At 41.3% G+C, this 25,143-nt stretch overlaps 1 protein-coding gene across 6 annotated transcripts in view; it reads left to right on the forward strand.

The window, feature by feature from the left end:
* MGAT5 (alpha-1,6-mannosylglycoprotein 6-beta-N-acetylglucosaminyltransferase) overlaps positions 1-25,143 on the forward strand; it is a 330,354-nt gene that overhangs the window by 206,879 nt on the left and 98,332 nt on the right. For all 6 annotated transcript variants that reach the window (XM_044769036.2, XM_070507573.1, XM_070507574.1 and 3 more), the window contains 3 exons: positions 193-362; positions 3,614-3,748; positions 13,044-13,177. In XM_044769036.2, the coding sequence (XP_044624971.1) occupies positions 193-362; positions 3,614-3,748; positions 13,044-13,177 (439 nt within the window). The remainder of the gene's footprint in view (positions 1-192; positions 363-3,613; positions 3,749-13,043; positions 13,178-25,143) is intronic.

The raw sequence follows: 25,143 nt of genomic DNA on the forward strand, positions 1-25,143 counted from the left end.
CTTTTTTCCTCTAAAACAACAATGAAAAATCATTTCCTTTCTTTCTTTGTACCTTCTAGAAAAACTGCTTACCCCACATTGAGAACGTAAACATGCCTTTAGAATTGGTTGATGGGTTTTTGGTATGTGACTGAGGAGTTTGTCCTTGGTTCAATGGGAATCAGTAAATGCCCCTTCTTTGCTTTTTTTCAGGTCCTTGTGCACCTGGGACTCCTGACGAAGGAATCTGGATTTAAGATTGCAGAGACAGCTTTCAGCGGTGGCCCTCTTGGTGAATTAGTTCAGTGGAGTGATTTAATTACATCTCTGTACTTACTGGGCCATGACATTAGGATTTCAGCTTCACTGGCTGAGCTCAAGGAGTAAGGAGATTACTTTTCAATTTTAAAATCACAATACAAAAAAGAAATTGTAAACTCTTAAAGCCCTCTATTAGTGTGTAATTTCTTGTAGAGGCAAATGAAAGTGATAATTCACTAAACAGGAGATAAGAAGATTATTTTCAGGAGCTAAATACATACAGTGTGAAAAGGATAATATGTTTTCATTGTATCGACAGGCTCCAGAGGCTTCATAAATGAATGCCAGAAAATTCAAACTAAGGAGCTTATTCTTTGCTATTACAGGTGCTTCCAACATCTGCAGCGCAAAACATTATTGACTTTCCTAATTCCCTGTCTCTTGCTGAAATTCATACCATTCCCTACTCAACATCCAGCTTTCCAAATCTTAAGACAGGGCAGGTTCCTGTTGATAATTTAATTTGGATAGAATGAATTTCCTGAAAGCCCTGATCCCATCCTTTTTCAATTAGCCAACTTTCAACTCTGGGTCTGTTAACTCTACCTGGGTTTTCTGTTTCACTCAGGTTTACTTGGAGCTCCAGCCCTCTCTTAATCCCTTTTAGGTTCACACAGCTGGCTAAGCAGGAATGCTTAGATCCTCTTCACTCCTTTTGGATAACTGCCCACGGAGACTTTCCACCCAACAGCCAAGGTGGCATGGTGCAATATGTCAAATGTTCCAGAAGAAATACCTTGAATGAACATTCAGTAGATGGAAAGGGTGTTAATACAATATATGTCCTACCCTATTCCATCTTTATTGTCTAAGACATTGATGGCCAGAGAGGTCACTTGTGTTAAGTATGAGGTCTGTACCCGATTATGGCAGTGTTGAGAGGAAAGCAATAATATCAGTAAGATAATATTGGCTATCGTTTGTTAAATGATTTCAGTATGCCAAAACTGCAATAAGGGCTTGAGTTACAACAGTAGGATCAACAATTATGACGACTATAATATTGACAATGACTATTAACAGCTAACATTTGTTGAGCACTTACTGTGCATCAGATACTAAGCATTTTCCATGTTTTATCTTTAGTCCTTAGCACAAACCTGGAAGTAGGTGCTGTTGCTTCCTGCATTTAAAGATGAGGAAACTGAGTTTCAAGCCAAGAATGAGTTGTTCAAGGTCACAGGGAGAATATGTGGGAAAGGCAGAGTTTGAGCCCGCTGTCTGTCTGACTTCACAGCCTGTGCTCTTGACCACAGTACTACATTGCTCCTTTCAGATCTGGATTAACCTCAGGTCTTCTGAGCCCTTAATCACCACCCTTGTCCTTTTGCATCCTGCCTCCTGTGGCCTTCCTCCTGCTTGCTTTACAGCACGTTGGATACACAGCCTATGAAGTGGATACAGTCGGACTTTAGCAGTCATTCTTCCAGTGCCTCCTCTGGGCTGGTTCCTGGTATGGGATATGCAGAGATGACCTGCATGTAGTCAAGGAGATGCCAATCTTTTGCTAATTACAACTGATACATTGCATAATAATTACATTAATTGCAATGTGATTAGTACTAATTGAGGTGTGGGTGCCAAAAATGTAAGCACAGACAGTGCAGAGGCTGTGCATATTGTTCACCACTGTGTGTTCAGCACCTAGAATAGTACCTGGCACACAGTGGGTGCTCATAACTACTTACTGAACGAATGTGTGAAGGGATGAGTGGATGGGTGAGTAGGTAAATAGAGGGAGTTCTGTTGGTGCACCAGGGACATTACTTTCTAGGGAGGTCAGGAGAGGCTTATTAGGAGTCTGTCGGGCATAGACTTAATTTAGTGGTCAAGAGGAAGGGTGTAGAGGTTTTTAAGCACTGGTGACAGGGCCTGATATGTTTTATTTAAGATAAGCATGGAAGCAACATAGAGCAGGGGTTCTCAAACATACCTGCACATTAGAATCACCTGGGGATTTTTGTTTTAAGCTCCCCAAAGCCCAGACCATATCCCAGACTAATTAACTCACAATCTTTCGGGACAGGATGCAGGCATAAATATCTGTTGATACTTCCAGGTAGTTCCATTGCACAGACAAGTTTGAGAACCACTGAAAACAAGGCGGAGCAGGAGTCAGCAAACAATGGCTTAGTGGGCCAAATCTAGTCCTCTGCCTGTTTTTGTTAATGAAGTTTCATGGGAACACAGCCACACCTGTTGTTTATGTATTATCTGTGACCACTGTCGTTCTGCAACAGCAGAGTTGAGTAGTTGCAACAGAGAACGTGTGGTCTGCAAAGATGAAAGTATTGAAAGTATTTACTATCTGGCCCTTTACAGAAAACATTTTCAAATTCTTGGGAACAAATTGGTTATATGGAACCTAGCCCTTCCAGAAGCACAGAAGAGAAAGGTGCCTGAATCAGTGGCAGGATGGAGCTATAGAGCAGAGTCCTGTTTATGATGCTTGTTCTCTGAAGTAGAATGTCCATCATGTGGGAAAGGATTGTTAGGGGTGTGAGCAGGGAGGAAAGGCATCAGTGATGCTCAATTTCTGGGTGAGTGGACATACTGTTAGCAGTTCTTTATTCCCACCTGTGAAGTTGGCATATGATCAAGTATGTTGGCTCTCTTTGAGTACACGGGTATGTTTAGACGGATGGATGGATGGGAGGAAGGAAAATGAAAACGTGTAAACTGTAGTGCCAGTTCTGTAATAGTCTAGTCAGAAGGAAAAAATTTACATAAGAGAAAAAGTTAGGAAACAGTATAAGACAATATAGAAAGAAGTTTGTAGAAGCTAGAAATGGAAGACATTTAGGAGGTCAGTAAGGACTGGAGTAATGACAGACTGGGAGAAACTAAGGGTCACTGAGTATCTGTAAACCTTAGACACTTTCTATTCAATACCTCATTTAACCACCTGAAGAATCTGAGAGGTTGCTCTCTTATCATCTTCTCTGTGTCCAGTTCTGTTTTGTTGTGTTTTTTTTTTTTTTCTTTTTGAGGGTGAGGAAAGATTCAGAGAGAGTGAGTAACTTGTCTAAGATCTCACAGCTGTTAGATAGTGAAGATAGAATCAGACACAGATCTTCCTTGGTTTCAAAGGCTGTGTTTGCATGCTACCATTTACTTTTGCAAGAGTCGAAATCAGTGCTCTGGCTGGGCCTTGTAGGATGGGCAGAATTTGGATAGGCAGTGGATTGGGAATGGCCATGCCATCCTCTCCGGTAAGGTTTCTTGGAATGTTTATTTGCCTATTAAAGTTGGTAAGTGTAGTACCTTGCAGTAAATTGTTTTCTTTTTTTTGTCTTTTCTGTCCTTTCTCTAGAATAATGAAGAAGGTTGTGGGAAACCGATCTGGCTGCCCAACTGTAGGAGACAGAATTGTTGAGCTCATTTATATTGATATTGTGGGACTCGCTCAATTCAAGAAAACTCTGGGACCATCCTGGGTTCATTACCAGTAAGTGCACCTGCAGTTCTGAAGTTTTTAGAGCTTTTTATTTTTTAAAAAAGGTTACATGGTTGCAGGTAGGAAAAAGCTATCAAATAGTATCTTTTGAACAATTGGAGTGTATTTCTCATTCCTAATTGAAATTCATATTCTCCACAGTAACTTTTTACTTTCAAGCACTGTTCATTATTTTCGTTGATTTCTTTTAAGAATAGAAAACAAGTGTCCAGCCTCCTTTTTACCTTCCCTAATACTTGTTAGCATTCCTCTCTCAGTATGCCTACACCAATCTCATCTGTCTAATTAAGTAACAATTTTGGTAAAGTACGGACAGTGTCGTTTCTTGTGTTCCTTACGTTTGAGATGGTGACTCATTTCTTGTCCCCATTCCCTCATCAGTATTCTTGTCATTTTTTGGAAGAGAAAGCTGGCAATACGTTGTCTGGAAGCTGGGATCCTACACTTTTTAAAAAAAATTTTTTATTGAGTTAATGATAGGTTACAAGCTTGTGAAATTTCAGTTGTACATTATTGTTTGTCAGTTGTGTTGTAGGTGCAGCCCTTCACCCTTTGTGCCCATATATCCGACAGAGGCTTAATATCCATAATATATAAAGAACTCACACAAGTCAACAACAAAAAATTAAACAACCCAATCAAAAAATGGGCAGTAGACATGAGCAGACATTTCTCCAAAGAAGTTATACAGATGGCCAATAGGCACATGAAAAGATGTTCATCATCGCTGATCATCAGGGAAATGCAAATTAAAACTACACTAAGATATCACCTTACACCCATTAGAATGACGAAAATAACTAAAACAAATAGCAACAAATGTTGGAGAGGTTGTGGAGAAAAAGGAACCCTCATACACTGCTGGTAGGAATGCAAACTGGTGCAGCCACTATGGAAAACAGTATGGAGATTCCTCAAAAAATTAAAAATAGAACTACCATATGATCCAGCTATCCCACTACTGGGTATTTATCCAAAGAGCTTGAAGTCAGCAATCCCAAAAGTCCTATGCATCCCAATGTTCACTGCAGCATTATTTACAATAGCCAAGACGTGGAAGCAACCTAAGTGCCCATCAACAGATGAATGGATAAAGAAGATGTGGTATATATATACAATGGAATACTACTCAGCTGTAAAAAAACAAAATCGTCCCATTTGCAACAACATGGATGGACCTTGAGGGAAGCCTCATGCTTAGTGTGACTACAGTGCATGTGTCACTCTGTGCACAGTCTGTATTATTTAGCAGAAGAGCTCACTGTTTCCCTGGGTGTGACTTTGGGACCATGATTAGTATTTGAAACGACTTTACATGGTACACAAGCCTGTCACTGTCATTGAATTATATAATGAAGTTTATTGATCTTTCGATTTTGTTTGTCTTCCTGAAAGACCTTAGTTTGGTGCTCTAGAGCTCCAACACTTCTTTGAACATTTGCATGCATTTTTAACAAAATAGGAGTAGCTGTACATCTCAGACTTCAGCAGGCAAAAGTGTCTACTTTGAATTTAATAATACTTTTTCAAGAAGAGTAGTGTGCTTTTTTTTAATCTTCCATTTATTGCAGCTGAACTGGCTTTTATTTATGGTTTATAAAAGTTTCCGATAAATTTAAATAAACATTTTATTTAATGGTGTCAATGATACATAAACTTAATCATGAATTTAGTACCAATTTTACCAACTAATAGTAAATATTGACCTACAGTTTGAATGAACTTCCTAAAAGAACACACTTGAAAATCTTACAATTAGCACAACGTGGAAATCCTTCCATGTGTTTCTTTTCTGTTGTTATTGGGTAAAGAGATTTTTTGATGTGTTCTCCTAACTCAACCAATAAATGAGTCCTTGATGGCCAGAACTAGGTTTCTCCACTTTATGTTAGCTTATACTTTAATATTATTTAATGTCCAAGGTTATATCAGATTGAAAGTCTTTTAGAAATTCAAATGAAATGAAAATTCAAAATATTAAGAATCTTCTCCAAAACACAGAGGGGAAAAACGCCCATTTTGTAGAATTTCCTTGCAAGTTTTTTTCCAGTAGCACTGATTTTCTCACTGGGCAATGAAACGCTCATGGGCAGAGAAAGGGGATTGATCGAAAAGAGACTTTGCACTTTTCATTTCCTTCTCAATATAGTCTCATAAAAAAGCAAAACAAAAATCTTGTTTGGGGCCAGGATAGCGTTCTACCTTCTGCATCAGATTTTTTCTGCTTTTTAGTTGTTTTTTTTCCCTGAAATCTTCACGAATCACAGGCCATCACGTTTTTTCTCAGTTATGTAGAAGTAACCATCTTTCTTCTTGGCTACTAAGCCATGTAAGCAAACAAACTTTTTCTTTTTCTTCTTAACTACAGTGCCAAAAAAAGAAGGAAAGGCAGAGCTGTTGTTCCCTGGCATTTTGTGATTGGCTGGCATCTGATAAATGTGCAAAAGCAACTGGGCATTATGGGCATCTCCAGATTCACATATCCTCACCATTAAGAAGGGCTATTTGGATGGAAAAATATTCTCAGTGGTAGTGTTTAGGTCAATTAAAAAAGGACAATTTCATTATTAAAATGGTTACCATTGATTGCTGTTTGATTCCTGTTGGGTGAAAAGGCACCATCTCAGAGGGGGTTTTATGACAGTGTAATGTTTATCCCTCCTTTCTGTCATAAATCATCTACGGTGGTGATATTAGCTAGTTAGTGACTCTGTGTCAACGATATGGCAGGAAATCTGTAGTATGTTAGCCCTGCCATCTTTATGGTGTGATGAAGTTAAGATTTCATCAAAAGGCCGAGCAGGTCCTCTGGAAAGTTTCTTGCCCATTTCTTCCCCTTTTGAAGATTAGAAATTTTCAGGGCTCTCTGTATTCATATTGGTAAATGGTATGAATTCCATTAAATGTAAAGTTATCATCTGATCTTTCATTTAGGAGCAAACCCTTGAGTCCTGTTGAACTTGGAAAAATATGTCTAAATTCTGCATAATTTATGTCTGGACCCAGGAAATTCAGTTAAACATTTATTAAATACTTACATGCACTAGTATACTGCTGGGTACTGCAAACTCATACTCACTTTGCTTCAGATGAGGTCTTAGCTGCGCGTTGAGGACACACAGGAAAGTGAGATAAAAATAGCCCAAGATATATACCATGTTTTACATCAAACTCCAAATTAGAAAGTAGGTCCTGACAAGGAGGTTGTGAGCATCCATCCCGTAATAGTGTGGCTTAGAGCACAGAAAATGTTCCAGGAGTCATTTGGCATTGCTGTAGTGACTTCTGTTAGGAGGAGGGCAGCTGCCGTGGGCAGCAAGGCAAATATCTTTTTAAGTCATCAGTCTGTTCCTGATGCTCCAGACACAGAAAAGACATTAGAGCAACGGCATAAATATTAACATCACAAACACAGTTCCAATGCACGCAGACGTTGAAAGTGATTGAAGAAGGAAAACTATAATGTTGAGCCTCCCGTAGACAGAGATCAGTCCCCTGCCTCTGGTTTATAAAACCAACCCAGATAAGCTAAAAAGTAGTTCCCAAACCAAAGCTTCACCTATAAGAATGTGGAATTACAAGTTTCTGAGACATGCGGTCATTTTTGTTTTGTAGCCTTCTGTCGGGCAGAAGCCCAGAGTCACGTGGCTTACATCTAGGCACCGTGTAAAAGGTCCAAGCTTTCAAGAGTTTGGCTCCTACCAGGCAGCTTTACCCATCAGGGTTTGTTTTAATTATCTAAATTAAAAATAACACTAGTAAAACTCCAAGTTAAAAATAGTCACAAGCCAAAGCTGGAGAGGAATATAGTCTGTCAGAGTCCATTAATAAATAAGTGGAAGGGGCTGGAGCCTTTAAGGCAAAGGTTCCTTATGAGGAGGGCTGCCTTTTCTCCTGCTGTGCCTGCAGAGCTGTAATCTTTGAATCTCAGCTCTGGTCCTCTGGCAGGAGCTGAACCTCGCACAGCCCCACCTGGCAGTGTGTGTCCCTCCTTCTCCTCCTGCCTCCTGTCACAGCGACCTTCTGCAGAGCTGCCGCTGTCATCCCTGCTGCTTTCAGAACACTGCCATCTTTCTCAGAAGAAAATACACTGGCTCCAACCAGTTGCTTTTATACCTTATTTTAAAATATGAGTTAGAGTTAATTAATAGGAGTTTTTAAATTGAGTTTTTAATTCAGTTAAGGGTTTTTAAATGTTAAGCTATATTTAAAAAAATAAGTTAGGGCTGGCCCAGTGGCGTAGTGGTTGAGTTCTCACACTCTGCTTCAGTAGCCTGGGTTTGTGGGTTCGGATCCCAGCCACGGACCTACACACCATTTGTCAAGCCAGCTGTGGTGGCATCCCACATACAAATTAGAGGAAGATTGGCACAGATGTTAGCTCAGCAACAATCATCCTCAAGCAAAAAGAGGAAGATTAGCAACAGATGTTAGCTCACAGCCAATCTTCCCCACCAAATAAATAAATAAGTTAAATGGAAATGTTTTTTATTAAGAGAAAAGGAATGCAGAGTTATTTGAAGAGCAGGTAAAACACGATTGGTCATTTCCTTGGGTCCCTAGCTTTCTTTTTCCTGGACTGTGGGCTCCATTTCTGTCCTCCTGTCGGCTGTGAGACTGAAGACATGTTCTTGGTGTATTGTGAAAATTGCTCCTGTGATGATAGCACATTTGTTGAACGCCAGACGGAAATCCCGACAAGGAAACTCTGTGGCCAGCTTGTATTTCACTTGGTGGTCATGGCCCTCCCCCCTTCCGCCCTGCCTTCCCTCTTTCTTTCTCCTCTTCCTTGTCTAGACAGAGAGTGGTCATCTCTGATGAGAAAATCATTATGCTAAAATGCTAATTTACCATTACTCTTCCCGGGAAATCCCATCTGGTGTTAGGACTTTTTTCTAAACTTCACATTGACATAAAAATTAAAAAGTTGGAAGAATGACTTCTTAATAGTGGAAAAAGGAAGAAAGAAACTGAGCCAGATACTTGAAAGTCATTGCTAGCATCTGATTCTAAAATGAGGGCTTTAATCTTTACTTACTTTTATGTTTGTTGGTCCACTAAGAGCCATTCAGAAGTATAATAGAGCAATTTTTATCAGCTACTCACAAGCCAAATTTCCATCAATGTTTTAAGAAGGAGTGATGAAATAAATGTAACCAAAATCAGTAAATTCTGTTTGAGGATTGATTCCTTTCTTCCGGTTGGTGGTTCTTTGTGTCCTCTAAAGAAGTGCTCCGCAGGCCCTTTCTGTGAAGGGCCCGATAGTAAATGTTTTAGGCTTTGCAGGTCATATGGTATGTTGCAACTACTGAGCTCCCTTGTTATTGTGTAAAAGCAGCTGCAGACAAAATGTAAACAACTGAATGTGGCTGTGTCAAATAAAACTTTATTTTTGAACACTATAAATTGAATTTCATAGAATTTTCATGTCACAAAATATTCTTTTTATTTTTTTAACCATTTAAAAATAGATCTTTTGCCCATTTTTCAATTGGGTTGTTAGACTTTTTGTTTTTGAGATGTATAAGTTTTTTGTATATTTTGGGGTTTTTTCTTGAGGAAGATTAGCCCTGAGCTAACTGCTGCCAATCCTCCTCTGTTTGCTGAGGAAGACTGGCCTGAGCTACCATCCGTGCCCATCTTCCTCTACTGTATATGTGGGACGCCTACCACAGCATGGCTTGACAAACAGTGCCATATCTACACCCGGGATCTGAACTGGTAAACCCCAGGCCGCTGAAGCAGAACGCGCACACTTAACCGTTGCACCACTGGGCTTGCCCCTCTTTGTGTATTTTGGATATTAACTCCTTGTCAGATACATGGTTTACAAATATCTTCCCCCAATTGGTAGGTTTTTTTTCATTTTGTTGATGGTTTCCTTTGCTGTGCAGAAGGTTTTTAGTTTGATGTAGTCCCATCTGTTCCTTTTTTCTTTTGTTTCCATTGCCCAGTCAGACATGGTACTTCAAAATATGCTGCTAGGGCCAGTGTTGAAGAGTGTACTGCCTATGTTTTCTTCTAGAAGTTTAATGGTTCTAGGTCTTACATTCAAGTCTTTAATCCATTTTGAGTTACTTTTTGTGTATGGTGTAAGATAATGGTCTACTTTCGTTCTTTTGCGTGTGGCTGTCCAGTTTTCCCAGCCCCATTTATTGAAGAGACTTCCCTTTCTCCATTGTATGTTCTTGGCTCCTTTGTCAAATATTAGCTATCCATAGATGTGTGGGTTTACTTCTGGGCTCTCAATTCTATTCCATTGATCCGTGAGTCTGTTTTTGTGCCAGTACCATGCTGTTTTGGTTACTATGGCTTTGTAGTATATTTTGAAATCAGGGAGTGTGATACCTCCAGCTTTGTTCTTTTATCTCAGGGTTCCTTTGGTTATTCAGGGTCTTTTGTTGTTCCATATAACTTTTAGGATTCTTTGTTCTATTTCTGTGAAAAATGTTGTTGGAACTCTGATAGGGATTGCGTTGAATCTGTAGATTGCTTTAGGAAATATGCACATTTTAATTATGTTAATTCTTGCAATCCAAGAGCACAGAATATCTTTCTATTTCTTTGTGTTTTCTTCAGTTTCTTTCAACCATGTTTTATAGTTTTCGGTGTACAGATCTTTCACCTCTCTGGTTAAGTTTATTCCTAGGTATTTGATTCTTTTTGTTGCAATTGTAAGTGGGATTGTATTCTTAATTTCTCTTTCTGCTACGTCATTGTTAGTGTATAGACATTCAACTGATTTTTGTATGTTGATTTTTGTATCCTGCAACTTGACCGTATTCATTTATTATTTCTAAAAGTTTTTTAGTGGATTCTTTAGGGTTTTCTATATATAAAATCATGTCATCTGAAAATAGTGACAGTTTCACTTCTTCCTTTCCAATTTGGATCCCTTTTGTTTCTTTTTCTTGCCTGATTGCTCTGGCTAAGACATCCAGTGCTGTCGTGGAACAAGAGTGGTGGAAGTAGGAATCCTTGTCTGGTTCCTGTTCTTAGAGGGATGGCTTTCAGTTTTTCTTCATTAAGAATGATAGTAGCTGTGGGTTTGTCATATATGGCCTTTATTATGTTGAGGTACTTTCTTTCTATACCCTTTTTATTCAGAGTTTTTGTCATAAATGGATGCTGTATCAGACATTTCTCCGAAGAAGATATACAGATGGCCAACAGGTGCAGGAAAGGTGTTCAGCATCATTAACTATCAGGGAAGTGCAAATTAAAGCTACAATGAGATATCACCTCACTCCCATCAGAATGGCTATAATTAACAAGACAGTAAACACAATAAATGTTGGAGAGGATGTGGAGAGACGAGAACCCTCATATATTGCTGGTAGGAGTGCAAATTGGTGCAGCCACTAAAGGGAACAGTATGGAGATTCCTCAAAAAATTAAGAATAGATCTACCATATTATCCAGCTATTCCACTGCTGAGTATTTATCCAAAGAACATGAAAACATGAATGTGTAAAGATACATGCACCCCTATGTTCACTGCAGCATTAATCACTGTAGCCAAGACTTGGAAGCAGCCTAGGTGCCCATCAAAGGACGAATGGATAAAGATGATGTAGTATATATGCACAACGGAATACTCCTCAGCCATAAGAAACGATGAAATCCAGCTATTTGTGATAACATGGTTGGACCTCAAGGGTATTATGCTAAGTGAAATAAGTCAGAAGGAGAAAGTCAAATACCATATGATCTCCCTCATAAGTAGAAGATAAAAACAATGACAATCAATCACATAAAGACAGAGACTGGATTGGTGGTTAACAGAGGGGAAGTGGGGGAGGGAGGAGGGCAAAAGGGGTGATTAGGCACACATGTGAGGTGATGGATTATAATTAGTCTTTGGGTGGTGAACATGATGTAATCTACGCAGAAATTGAAATGTATAATGATGTACACCTGAAATTTATATCATGTTATAAACCAATGTTACTGCAATAAAAAAAATTTTAAATAAAATATTTATAAAAATACAAAGATCATTCTTAGCTTATAGGTCGTATAAAAATTGGTGTAGAATGGTTTTGACCGATCTCGTTCTAAGGCTTTGGTGGAAAAGCCAAATGACACATCTTTCAGTTTCACTTCTTCAGGCTCTGGGAGAAAGCAATAATGTTCCTTTACCATCAAATACATAAAAGTCACCACTGCCTATTGAGCGGGATTCTAAGCTTTACCTAAAATCAATCACATACTCTAGTTAGTTGATGAAACTGTTGAATGGTTGTTGAAAGAGATAAGGCATGCCATGTGTTTTAAGCAGAATAAGACCTCCATCTTAGTCTGTTTGGACTGCTATAACAAAATACCACGTCCTGAGAAGCTTATAAACAGCAAACATGTGTTGCACGCGGTTCTGGATGCTGAAGTCCAAGATCAGAGTGGCTGCATGGTTGAGTGAGGGCTCTCTTCCAGGTCTCAGTCTTCTCTTGTGCCCCTCACATGATGGAAGGAGCTAGGGAGCTCTGTGGGAGATCTTTTTTTTTTTTTTTTGGTGAGGAAGTTTCGCCCTGAGCTAACATCTGTTGTCACTCATCCTCTTTTTGTTCTTTTGCTTGAGGTAGATTGTTGCTGAGCTAACATCTTTGCCAATCTTCCTCTATTTTATATGTGAGATGCCTCCACAGCATGGCTGATAAGTGGAGTAGGTCTGCGCCCAGGATCCGAACCCATGAACCTGGGTCACCAAAGCAGAACTTTAACCACTGGGCCGTGGGGCCAGCCCCTGGGGTATCTTTTATCAGGGCACTAATCCCTTGGGCCTCCACCTTCATCACCTGACCACCTCCCAGAGGCCACACCTCCTAATACCATCACCTTGGCAGATAAGGATTTCAACATATGAAATTTGGGAGGACATAAACATTCAGACAGCCTCTAAAAATGGTAGTTGTTCGTGTCTTCCACGGTTGTTCATTGGGCACCGCTGTATGCTCTGCCCTGGCTAGGAGTACAGCCGTGAACATGGCAGTCCACGATTTCAGCTTTCACAGAACGTTGTATTTCACTGATATTTGAGCGATCTCTGTGATTTGTCAACTAACCTGAAGCAAACCCTATCTGCTGGGTAATGGCCCAGACTCTAAAGTCACAGTGGAGATGTTTGGTATCCAAGCTATTCTCAAACCTCTCACTTCCTGCCCAGTAGCGTTTCTAATTAAAAGCGATTTGTCCATGTTTGGTAGTCCTGAAGGAGGGGTTAAAGCTTTTCCCTTTTGAACTGTGGGGTCGAGGTTGTAGCTTTACCCACCATGCTTTCTTCTTTCAGGTGCATGCTCCGAGTTCTGGACTCATTCGGAACCGAGCCAGAGTTTAACCATGCTAACTACGCCCAGTCTAAAGGCCACAAGACCCCATGGGGAAAGTGGAATCTGAACCCACAGCAGTTTTATACCATGTTCCGTGAGTATTCGTACTTCACCCTGCTTTGCAGAATGCTGCCAAAGACAGATGGGAAAAGCAACGGCCTGGCCATGCATTTGGGGTTATGATTCTCAGGGCCCTTATAGCTGTAGAAATGTGTGCTTTTGAACCTTGCCCTTAGGAATAACTGAATTTTTTTTTAAATTGGAATTGAAAGGCCATGTGAGCATTTTGTGAAAAGCCTTAGAAGTGTTCTGGAAATCAATGTTCTGTATGAAATATCTATCACCAGAACCCGTTTGCGAGAAGACTTTGGGCCGACTTTGGATTGGCAGGCACTACGCACGTTTCATGCCACACAGATGCTGCTTAGGGTCCACTTGATTACTGATGAGGAATGAGGTCTTCCATGTCCATACATTTTCCAAATAATTAAATCTTAGTGACTTAAGCATCAAACTTTGTAGAGGAAAAAGTTGGCCTTTTTCAAATGGAACTGTTTTAAACTCTGTTTCACACTTTCCTGACTTCTTAAACTCTGGGTGCAGAAGGAAATCACCTTCTCTTGCTCACGTGATGTTGTTGTCACCAATGGCAGTGACTGTTTTATGGCGTGATGCAGTGGGCACACTCAAAGCTGTTGCCCTGCCCCACCCCAGCTCTAGGTTCTTGGCGTTTTTCTGTTTCTGTAGGGTTCTATGCCTACGTTCACCATTTCTTCACTGCTGCTATCAGATCACCTGCCTTGAGCCTCATTTCATTTATAATTTGTTGAGGACTGTGAAGCCAAACACCAAATTTGGCAGTATTCATGCCAAAGATAACTGTATTGTGTAAGTCACTGGACCTTGGGGATGAGGTGAAGTCCTATTGTGGAAATGATAGCCCACATGAGTTAAACAGTTCATTTGGATGCTAAGGGTGGAGAATTCCCATTTTCCTAAGTTATCAGAATGATTTTAAATCCAGAAATTTCGATCTTAGGATTAATCAGAGATGTGAATCTGTTTGCTTTGTTGAGCTAAGACCCTAGGGACCCCTGCCCTGCCTTTTCCCATGTGGTGGCCCCTCCTCCTTGTATGCAGCCGCCTGGAGATGACCCTTTTCTCAAGTTCACTAAATGTGACATCGAGCACATTGGCCCAATCCTTAGGTGTAAGGTTTGAGAAGGGAGAATTAAGAAGGGCTATGGCCGGGGGCTGGCCCTGTGGCCAAGCGGTTAAGTTCGCGCGCTCTGCTGCAGGCGGCCCAGTGTTTCGTTGGTTCGAATCCTGGGCGCGGACATGGCACTGCTCATCAAACCACGCTGAGGCAGCGTCCCACATGCCACAACTAGAGGGACCCACAACGAAGAATATACAACTATGTACTGGGGGGCTTTGGGGAGATAAAGGAAAAAATAAAATCTTTAAAAAGAAAAAAAAGAAGGGCTATGGCCGATGGGGGAGTGATTTTAAAAATCATCTTGGGGGCCGGCCTGGTGGCACAGCGGTTAAGTTCTCACGTTCCGCTTCTGCAGCCCGGAGTTCACCAGTTTGGATCCCGGGTGTGGACATGGCACTGTTTGTCAAGCCATGCTGTGGTAGGCATCCCACATATAAAGTAGAGGAAGATGGTCATGGATGTTAGCTCAGGGCCGGTCTTCCTCAGCAAAAAGAGGCGGATTGGCAGCAGTTAGCTCAGGGCTAATCTTCCAAAAAAAAAAAAAAATCAGCTCGTGTTTAAATCTTGTTTTTAGCTCAGATTTGTGCGTGTGCGCTATATGCATCGTAAACATTATTATTGTTCCTAGAGCTGTTTCCTCCTGCTGTTGCAACCAGCCCCTGGGGCATGGTTCAGAGAACACACTCATATATGGCGTGTGAGGTGACAGATGGCTGGGCAGCATGGCGAGGCATGGTCAGAGTTGGCCTTTGGTTTGACTTTGCTGGGTAACTTTGACGGTTGGGATGAGGTGGTACAAAATGGCCTAGGACGTGACCCCTGTGTTACATCAAATGAAATAGAATGTCAGCTCTGTCCAAAGTGGCCTAAACTGACTGAGTGATGTGGTATATGCGTGCGTTCCATGACATGGTATTTACCTATATCCAGTGAGTAAAAACAGGAGTCCTTTCCAGAAAGTATGAAGTTCTTTCTTAGAGTGTTGGAATTCAGAATCCCAAAAAGCCTGTTTTGTTCTCCTCAGATAGAGGATTTCAGCAGTGTTGGTTGATTGAATTGAAAGAAATCTACTGTTTAAAATATAACTAAAGATGAAAACGTGGGTTAATTCCTATTATCCTGGGACAGGGATAAGTTTCCTAATGACTCAGAATTCAGAATCAGGGGGTAAAGTTGATACATTTGGCTACCTTTAAAAAAAAACCAACTGTATGTCAAAAACAATAACAACAAATAACACTATAAGCGAGTTCTACCACAGAGGGTTAATATCACTAATATATAAAGAGCTTCTAAAATTGAGAAGGAAAAGTTCCACAATCCGATAGGAAAATGGCAGAAGCTATTACCGGTTCTGAGGAAAAAGCAATTTATTACCACAAACATATGAAAACATGTTAACCTCACTCACGATGAGAAGAATACATTTTAAAATGGCGCCAAGATCCCATGTCCCAGATATCAGATTGGCCCATGTCTGAAAGTTTGCTGGCAAAGCTATTCCAGTGGTGAGGCTCAGGGGAACCAGTCTGTTCCCATCCTAGTGGTGAGAATGCAGTGTGGTACTACCCCTGTGAGAGGGTATTTGTCACAGTCTGGCAAAACTACCTGTGCATCTTTCCTTTGACTGAGCAAATCACATCTAGGAATCTATCCCAAAGATGCATGAGCGACAATAAGAAATGCCACATGTGCAAGGCCATTTATGGTGGCCCTCTTTGTAAAAGGAAAAGACTAGAAATAACCCTAGTGTTCATAATAGGGGACTGAGTGAAGAGCGTGGTTCACTGATAGAGTGAAGTACTAAGTAGCTGTGCAGGGATGAGGAGGGTCTCCTTCTCTGGAGGGAGATATCTAGAATATGGTAAGGGATAGAAACCAAGGTGCATGGGGCCAGCCCCATGGCCTGGTGGTTGAGTTCAGCACACTTCGCTTCAGCAGCCTGGGTTCAATTCCTAGGCGCAGACCTACACCACTTGTCAGTGGCTATGCTGTGGCAGCAACCCGCGTACAAAAGAAAGGAAGATTGACACAGATGTTAGCTCAGGGCGAATCTTCCTCAACAACAACAACAAAAAAAAGCAAAAACAAAACCCCAAGGCGCAGGGCAGTGTGAAGAGCTACTCCTTTCTGTATAAGAAAAGTATGGAGGAGGAACACGTGTGTATGTTGGTGTATATAAATTTGCTTGTATTTTCAAAGAAACACTGGAAGAAAGAAATAACAAGCTGATGAAAATGATTAGCATTGGAGGAGGGGTGTGCAGGGACGGGGGTAGAAAGTAGACGTCTCTTGATGTCTCTGAACCTTACTTTGACTTTGGAACCATGTAAATGTTGTACATAATTTAAAAAGAAAAATCTAAAAGAAAAAAGCATTCACTAATAATTGATTGAAAAAAATGAAACGAACAAACCTAGTGATATATCAGGTTGGTGTTAATCTCTCACATAGAGAAAATAATTTTTTCAAGTGATCTTAGAATACAGTCTTTGGACTGTACATTCATAGTGGGAAATGTTTATGTTGTTATTTGAAACTATTACAGGTTTACTGTAGGAACCAAGATTTTCAGTATACAAGGGAAGAGTACTTAAAGAATTCAAATAGACTGTATAACCTTCAGCTTCAATAGGAAATATTAATGTGAACTTATTTTTTTCTCTTTAAAACAAATGTTTCATAGCTCTGTATTTTGAAAAGGATCGAAAGACAATTCAGTAGCAATGAGTATCCATAGCACTCAGATTGGGATTCCCTAAATACCTTTCCCACTAAAAGGAACCTCCTCCTAGGACTAAGAGCTGATTCCAGGTCTAGGGCAGGAAAGGTTCAAGATGGGACATCTTGTCATGCCAGAAAGCAAGGAAACTGAGAAGGACCACAGGATGAGTCAGAAGGACACAGGAGGGGCCAGCTTCGTGGCCGAGTGCTGAAGTTCAAGCGCTCTGCTTTGGCGGCCCAGGGTTTCGCCAGTTCGACTCCTAGGTGTGGACATGGCACTGCTCATCAAGCCATGCTGAGGCGGCCTCCCACATGCCACAACTAGGAGGACCCACAACTAAATAATACACGACTATGTACCCAGGGGGCTTTGGGAGAAAAAGGAAAAATAAAATCTTAAAAAAAAAAAAAAACAGAAAAGAAGGACACAGCAGCAAAAGATGGGGTAGTTTGAACATCAAAAAGGATAACGACTGCAGTGGATTGAAATCAAACCAATGACAAATAATCCATGAGTCCAAGATGATACTCCAAATGAGTAAGCCTCCAAATGAGAAAAACCCACAAGATCAATCGGTCACCTTTGCAGGTTCCTAGGACACCACTTCATTATTCTGAACGATAAAGGGAAAGAATCCAGCTTTGATCCTGATTTTCTAGGACAAATTGTATTTGAAGATAATCAAATAGTTGCTGAGAGAAAGTTGTTAATCATGGAGAAATTACAGCTAATAAATGCAAAAGGAATAAAGAATTAGAAAATCAGCATTTTAAAACTGATGAGACCATGGAGCAGGGCAAGAATCATCAACGGTTGCTCAATCCATCAAGTTACAGGCTGATGGAAAACTTCCTCATGGATGAGGCTGCCCTAGTGGACGAAATGGGGAAGTGAAGCAGTTCGAGACCTTTGTTGTGTTGAGATGTGTCAACTGGAGAAAGTGCAGCAGGAAACAGGGACTCATGCCTGCACCTTGCATTCCAGAGCCTGCCCACAGAGAACTTGGGCGCATCCTCAAAGAGAGTCCCTTCCTTCCTGCGTGACAAAGGAACGGGGTCCAGTCCAGCCCTGTTGTTCCCACAGAATCTTTCATTTCCTCCCCCTTTCAGTAAATGTGGCTATTCTGGTGGTCTGAAGGGGGGGAAGACCATTCCTTTGAGTATGCGATGAAAATGTCAAAATTTTATTTATTCCATATTAGTTTTTTAACAATGAGACAGATTCACTACTGCTTAATATATGGGCTAAGAATAATCATATAATGTATAAATATTAACGTGTTGTTGGTGTACTTAGATTGTGTTCTTCTGATGGGGTGCACAATGAAAAGTTTGGAGACTGCAGAAATAGAATGTTGTAGAATCAAATCTTTGAGTCCAGCTGTCCTATTATGAGATTTAGCAGTGTTCTGGCACATATGGCGTGCAGAGAGAGCATAGGGAAGGCCAGTCAGAAAGGGCCCAGCAGGAGGATAAAGAGAAGAACGCACCATTGCTGAAGCATCTTTAGGAACAGTGAAATATAAGATACAGTCGTGTGTTGCTTAACAACAGGGATACATTCTGAGAAATGCATCATTAGGCCGTTTCATCGTGCGAACATCATAGAGGGCACTTACACAAAGCTAGATGGTATAGCCTACTACATACCTAGGCTATATGGAACCAACTCTTATGGGACCACCGTCGTATATGCGGTCCCGTTGACCGAAACATCGTTATGTGGTGTGTGACTGCACTCCTGACCAGAATGCATTTGCTCTCTGTACTATGCAGAGTACTATGCTTCTCACTTTAAGCCTGCTTCTATTTCTCTTCTAACTCACTTCCTCATTCACTTGGTGGCGTTTCTACAAGTTCAAAAGCCTGGTTTGTCTATTATTTTGTCCCAATTCTCAGAGTTTCGCTGGAACATCCTCTCCGTGTATTCTGTTTGCAGTGGGACATTTTGTAGGTGTCAGCATGGAGTATTGCTGGAAGCTTCCCAATCAGCTTCTACAGGGACCAAGTGGGCAAGCAACACTAAGGCCATTAGACTAGATCTCTTGAGTGATGGTTTTTTCCAGGAAGCTGAGAAGTCTGCTTGTTCCTCCCTCAAGGCAGGGACCTGGTTCCTGCTTTCACCTCTTGTCCACACTATGGCGTGGCCTCTGACCTAGGCACTAAGGCCTTCCTCCTGCCACCAGAGTCAGTTTTTGAAAGCCCAACTTGAACCAGGCCGTTCCTCCTAAAAGACTGTGGTACCTTCACTTTGCCCACAGAGCCAGGTCCAAAATCCATAGCAGAGTATTCAAGACCCTCACTTCTCTGACCTCAAGCCCCCCTGCGCTTCTCTTCCCACAACACATCCCTCTCCAGGTCCTGACCCAGCCTGACCAGACAGCCTGTTGGCCTCTGAAGCTGCCACCCAGATTCCTCACCGCTCTGCCTCCTTCAAGTCATCGTCATAACAAAATTTTATTTTTTTCTTGAAGACTCTATTTAAGTGACTTCTTCCATCTTTCCAATCAAATTAAAAAAAAAGAATAACCCTATTACAAAAACAAGGAAAGCCTCTCCTGTACCAAAAAAGGCTCCCGTACCCTAATGTAAGCATTATCTTTTTCATGAGTACATTTTTACATAGTCGTAACATATGTACTAAAATTCTGTATCTCCTTTTTTTACCACCTAGTATATCATAAATATTTTCAAAGCTCTACTTTTAAAACCATCGTTTCCAAGGCTTTTTTATAGTCCATCAAGTGGCTAGCTCCCAATTTGTATTTATTTTGGGATACTTTTGTTATTTCTTGCTGAGAATTAAAATGTCGTTTTTTATGGACTTGACCCAGTATTTAGGCATTATTTCAGTGGCGGCCTTTCGTCTGCTGTGCCTACCGCTCGTTCTGAACTCCTGAAGTCACTCTCTCTTATTTTTCTCAGTCCCAAGCAAGATGCATTACACCTCAGTAAACGAATGAAGGAAATCTGCCCACACAGAAAAATGAAACAGAGACAACGTTTGCCTATACCATTTACAAGAAAAAATAAAACCCTGAAGTCATCCACTTCACCTTGAGTTATCCTGTATTTTGGAAAGTTCTAATTATCTGCGTGGCACCCTCTTTCACAGCTTCATCTGGCTGACGTAAAAAGATCAGCAGTGGTAAAGCATCTTTATCTAATTGAGCGTTTTCCTCTTTTTCCCTGGAGACTATGGCTGAAAGTAGCAATAGCAGAGATGACCAGACTCCTCGTCTCTGGTTTCACCCAAGTTTCGTCTCAGACTTACGTTTACATCCTATGGTTGAAAAGTTTCAGTAACGTTTAGTAGTCTGCTTAACAACCTCATTATTCATAGCACTGTCATAGGACATTTCCTATTCTCTAGGAAAAGCCTGTTTGTATTCGTTTATTTTTATTTAATAATTAATTTTTTGAGGACCTGCCACATTTCAGCTGTCATTTCACAATACGAAGAAACCAAAGAATTCGCCTTCTGGATGCTCGCATTCTGTAGTTATTGTCAAGGCTGGGGAATATTCACTGTCTCTTGGTGCGTGTGGAAATTTAGGGCAGAAAAGACAGGGAGCTGACAGGGAGTTGAGTAAAGAACAGATTGGGGATTCCGAGTATATATAGCTGCGTGGATCTCTTAGGCATCCTGTGTGCTGTGTAGGGAATCCTCTGTTGGTTAAAGGATGTCCGTTTACTTGTAATTTAGAGGGGAGAGACAGAGGGAACAACTCACTCCACCGTGATGCTGACGTCACTCCCCCAGATGGGGGTTCTGGAGGGGTCAGTTTCAAGCCTGCCCATTTCATCCTCAACCACTTCCCTTTTTTTATACTCTCTGGCGCCTGCTGGCCTCTCGCCTCTGCTTGGCTTTTAGGGGTCTTCTGGGGTGCCAGGTTCTCTGTGATATCCATATTCTCTGTCTTCTTTTGTCTGGAAGCCCCTGTCCCTCCCTCTCTCCCCACCACCCCCATACACACCCTGCTCATCCTTCAGGGGAGGTGTCGTGTCCTCCGGGAAGCCTTCCTCCCCTGAGCCAGACACTGCTGCTCTGCAACTCTCGCAGCACCTATGTTCCAGCCCCAATCCCACTGTATGAGCCCCATGAGCATGATCACTGCTGAGTCCTCAGTAGCTGAAGTGGTAACCTCGTTGGTGATAAATATCTATTGAATTAATGACTAAAGAACAAACAGACCCAGGTTTTCCCCAACTACAAAATGTAGTTAATTAAACATAGATCATGACACTCCCGTGCTCACAATGCCATAGTGTCTCACTGTAGGGAAGGACAAATCATCCCAGTGAAGTGGCCTCAAGGTCCCCGGCATGGTCTGGCTCCACTTCCTGTCTGGCCTCATCTCTTACTGCATGTGTTGTTGCTCACTGCTCTTTAGCCTCCTTGCTGTTTCTTGGATGGACCAGGCATGCTCCCACCCCGGGACCTTTGCATTACTTGTTCCATCTTCTGGAACATTCTTCCCTTAGACTTCTGTATCACCTCCTTCAAGTCTTTAACTCCAATGTCACGTCAGTGAGACTATCTCTGACTATCCTTTTTTAAAATGCAACTCCTTTCTCCCCTAACTTCCTACGCCCCTGCCCTCCTTTATTTTCCTCCATAACTATATTACCACCTAGCATTTATGCTTCACTTACTTTGGTTTATTTTCTTTTTTCCTACCCTGGAAGCTGAGGCATGTATTAGTAGGAGTTTTGTCTGTTTTGTTCATTGCTGAAACTCAGACCTGAAGGATGCCTGGCACATAACAGACATTCAGAAAATATTTATTGATTGAATTAAACTGGACAGTAATCGCTGTTCTATTTTTCGTCCATGCAGCAATGTAGGGAAGGGTAAGAAGTGTGGTATAAATTTAAGATGACAGAAGTTTCTTGGGACCACTGGCCTCACGTTACTATCTTTTGTCTTCCCACGGAACTTATTCACGTGGTTGGGCTTTCAAGAGTTCTTCAAATCATACTGGTTGTCCTTGTCATTCAAATCAGACTAGTTGTCCTTGAATTTCTCCCAGGATTGGGGGCTCACAGTCATGCTTATTTGCATGATCAGGTTGGAATAGTGGCTCGTAGACCAAAACTTTTGCCTAAACAAATCAAGAACTTTAGAAATGAGCCAGTTCCCTTTCATGCAAGTAAATGACAAGCCTGTTGGCTTCAACTTAGGATCAGTTGTTTCCGTGTATGATTTTATTTTTAGGGCCTGACAATCAAAGGAGCTATTTGTGATTCAAACTGTCTTTTTGGCCTTTAGCTTGGATCAGGAGAACCCCTGCCTTTTATTTCTGTGCAGACCAGTGAGTAATAGGATCAGCCTTGCAATTTCTTCAGTCTGAGTCTCAGCCTTCAGGAGTGATGTTCTTCTGAGGAGTCCAGTCTCTTCTAAATTGCTTTTTGACACTTGAAAAATTTACTCTGGTGTGCCTTCTGTCAGCAGTTCAGGCACTCATCTTTTCAACTCAACTGTACATAATAGTTTCCCTAGCCTGCCTTCCCAGTCTCCTCTCTGTCTCGCAGAGCTTAGTATCGCCACCATTTGGAAAAAAATCAAGTTTTGGTAAAATTCAAAGCATGACATCACTATGTATGTACAGTTTTTAAAACCAAGATTACTTCTTGTGTGATGTAACTTTATTTCTCAGTAAAGTTGTTTCTATCGTGTCAGTTTCATCATCGTCAGAATCAGCATCAACATTGTGAATGCCATGAATGACAGCAGCCAATTTTAACAAAATTTTTCAAATATACAAAAAAGGTGAAAGAAATGTTCAATAGAAACCCACAACCTAGACTCTACAGTTAATAGTTTGCTTTATTTGTTCTACAACATATCAGTCCTGATTCTTTCTTCTCTCTATCAATCCACCCTTTATTTTGTGTTGCATAAAAGAACACTTAATCTGTAGATGTTTCAGCGTGACATCATTAACTAGAGTTCAATATTGGTCACCAAACCAGTTGTGTTTCTTTCTTTTTTATTTGTTTGTTTATTTACCATCTGTTTCTTCAGCTGAATGTAAGCGCAGTGAGGGGAGCTCCATTCATGCTTATCTTGTTCACTGGTATGTCCCTAACTCCTAAGTTGTTGCTTGGCTCACAGTAAGTGTTCAGTGAATGTTCTGGATGTTAAATGAATAAATGATATTTAGAAGCCTGTGATGTTAGAATTTTAAAAGTCTGTATCACTGATTTGTTTGCCTTCTCCCCAACATCTGCTTTGTGACCTAGATAAAAAGATATGTTAATTTATTAATTCAGTAAATATTTATTGAACACCTACAGGATTCCAGGCCTGAACTAGGTTCTGGAATAGTGGTGAGCATCTTTGGCTAATGATGAATCCCAAGAAGAATGGGCTTTGGTTTTGGAGTTTGTTTGCAAGGAGCGTGATGCTGGAGGTAGTTTAGGCATGGCTTCTTCTGCTGGTAATGTCGATCTACCTACAAAGTTATTTACACCAGTTAATTATGTGTTCTTCATTGGCTTCATCAATTGTCTGTTCAATATTTTCTCAATTCGTGCCATGCTCTGGGCACTGCGAGACTACATGTAGCCTGGCTCAGTCCTCAAGGAGCATGTAGTCCATTAGCGGAGACAGTGATGTGTAATCAGAGCTTTAATTCTTCATGATTTAAGAGGAAAGGTCCTTACCCCAGTCTTCGGGAGTTAGGGAATCCCTCAACCAGGAGGTGATGGGAGCTGAGACTTACAGGGAGGAGGAATTGAGAGAGATGCCAGATGTATGCCAGCATGGGATAAGGTAAAAAAACGTGGCATTGAGAAACTCCAAGTAGGTCAGCATGGAGCAGAGGTCCCGGTGGGCCAGGGACCTGAGGTTAAACTGGAATGGTAGGTGTGCTGGGCTCTGCTTCATCCTGAAGGAGCTGAAGGTTTTCAGCAGGAAACTGCCATAGTTGTGTATTTGTTTCAAAGAATACCTTGTCAAGCAACAGAGGATGGATTGGAGTTAGGGAGCAGAGAGAAAGGAAGAAGGGCAAGCCTGGGGGTATGGAGACTACTTAGAGATCCACTGCAGAATTTATGAAGGTGTGATGATATATGGTATTTGTTCATTTGGATAGTCAAGAATTGGAAACATCCTAAATGTCTTGTGGTCGGGTGTATCAGGCAGGATTTCGCTCATGGTGACTTGGTCACAAGGGTTTGTTGGCTGTCATCACTGGGCATTGTTGAAACCAGGTTTAGGCAGAGCTGGATTTAGGACTTGGATACATCTTCCCTCTCTCCATATCTTGGCTTTGCATGTCTCTGGATGGGCATCATTCTCAAGCAGGCTGTCCTCACATGGGTACACAGATGACATCTGCAGCTCTAGTCTTCCACCCTGCCAGCTTAGCAACTGTAGCAGAAAGACATTGACTTCAACTGTTGCTCTGACTAATCCTGGAGCAACTGGGATTGGTGGGACTTGGATGATCATAAACCCATCTTTCAAATGAACCTTGGTCAGGTGGCGTGCTCTGGGTTATGCGCCTATCCTTGGACGTGTGAGAACTGGTGGAGAGCTAAGGAGTCAGGAGTGGCATCAACCCTACCACCTGAATGGAACAGAATTGCATGGCCTGGAGGAAGCGTGGTTAGTTCCACAAAGCGCTGCTGGCAGACCAGAGCCGTGGGGCATCCCAGCTGATGGAATGAATTCAGGCACTGAAGTATTGTGCTGCTTTGACAAGCAGTGATGAGCTGTGGTTATTAACCCGGAAAGATACCTGTGGCACATTGTGTAAGTGAAAAAAGAAGAACACAAAAGAGTAGATATAGTAGGATCCAATTTTGGTTTGAGGATAAAAAAGATCCATAAGTCTAGGAAAAAAAGCCCACTAGTAGTGGTTATTTCCAGGTGGTAAGATAATGGTTGACATCTTTCTTAATATCTTTCTCTATGGTCTGAAAAAAGTTCAACATGGGGATATATTTCTATTTTGATCAGGAAAACCAATAAAACTGTTTCTATTTAGGGAAAAGAAAATCTTATTATTGCAGAAGTCTCGAAAGGCCAGAACTAAGGAAGATGAAGAGGAGGCAAGGAGTTGTTGGATTTTGAGAAGCTGACATCCCCAGGACGTGCTGACTGACGG

The sequence above is a fragment of the Equus asinus genome, chromosome 4 (assembly GCF_041296235.1).
Source record: "Equus asinus isolate D_3611 breed Donkey chromosome 4, EquAss-T2T_v2, whole genome shotgun sequence".
Classification (NCBI taxonomy): domain Eukaryota; kingdom Metazoa; phylum Chordata; class Mammalia; order Perissodactyla; family Equidae; genus Equus; species Equus asinus.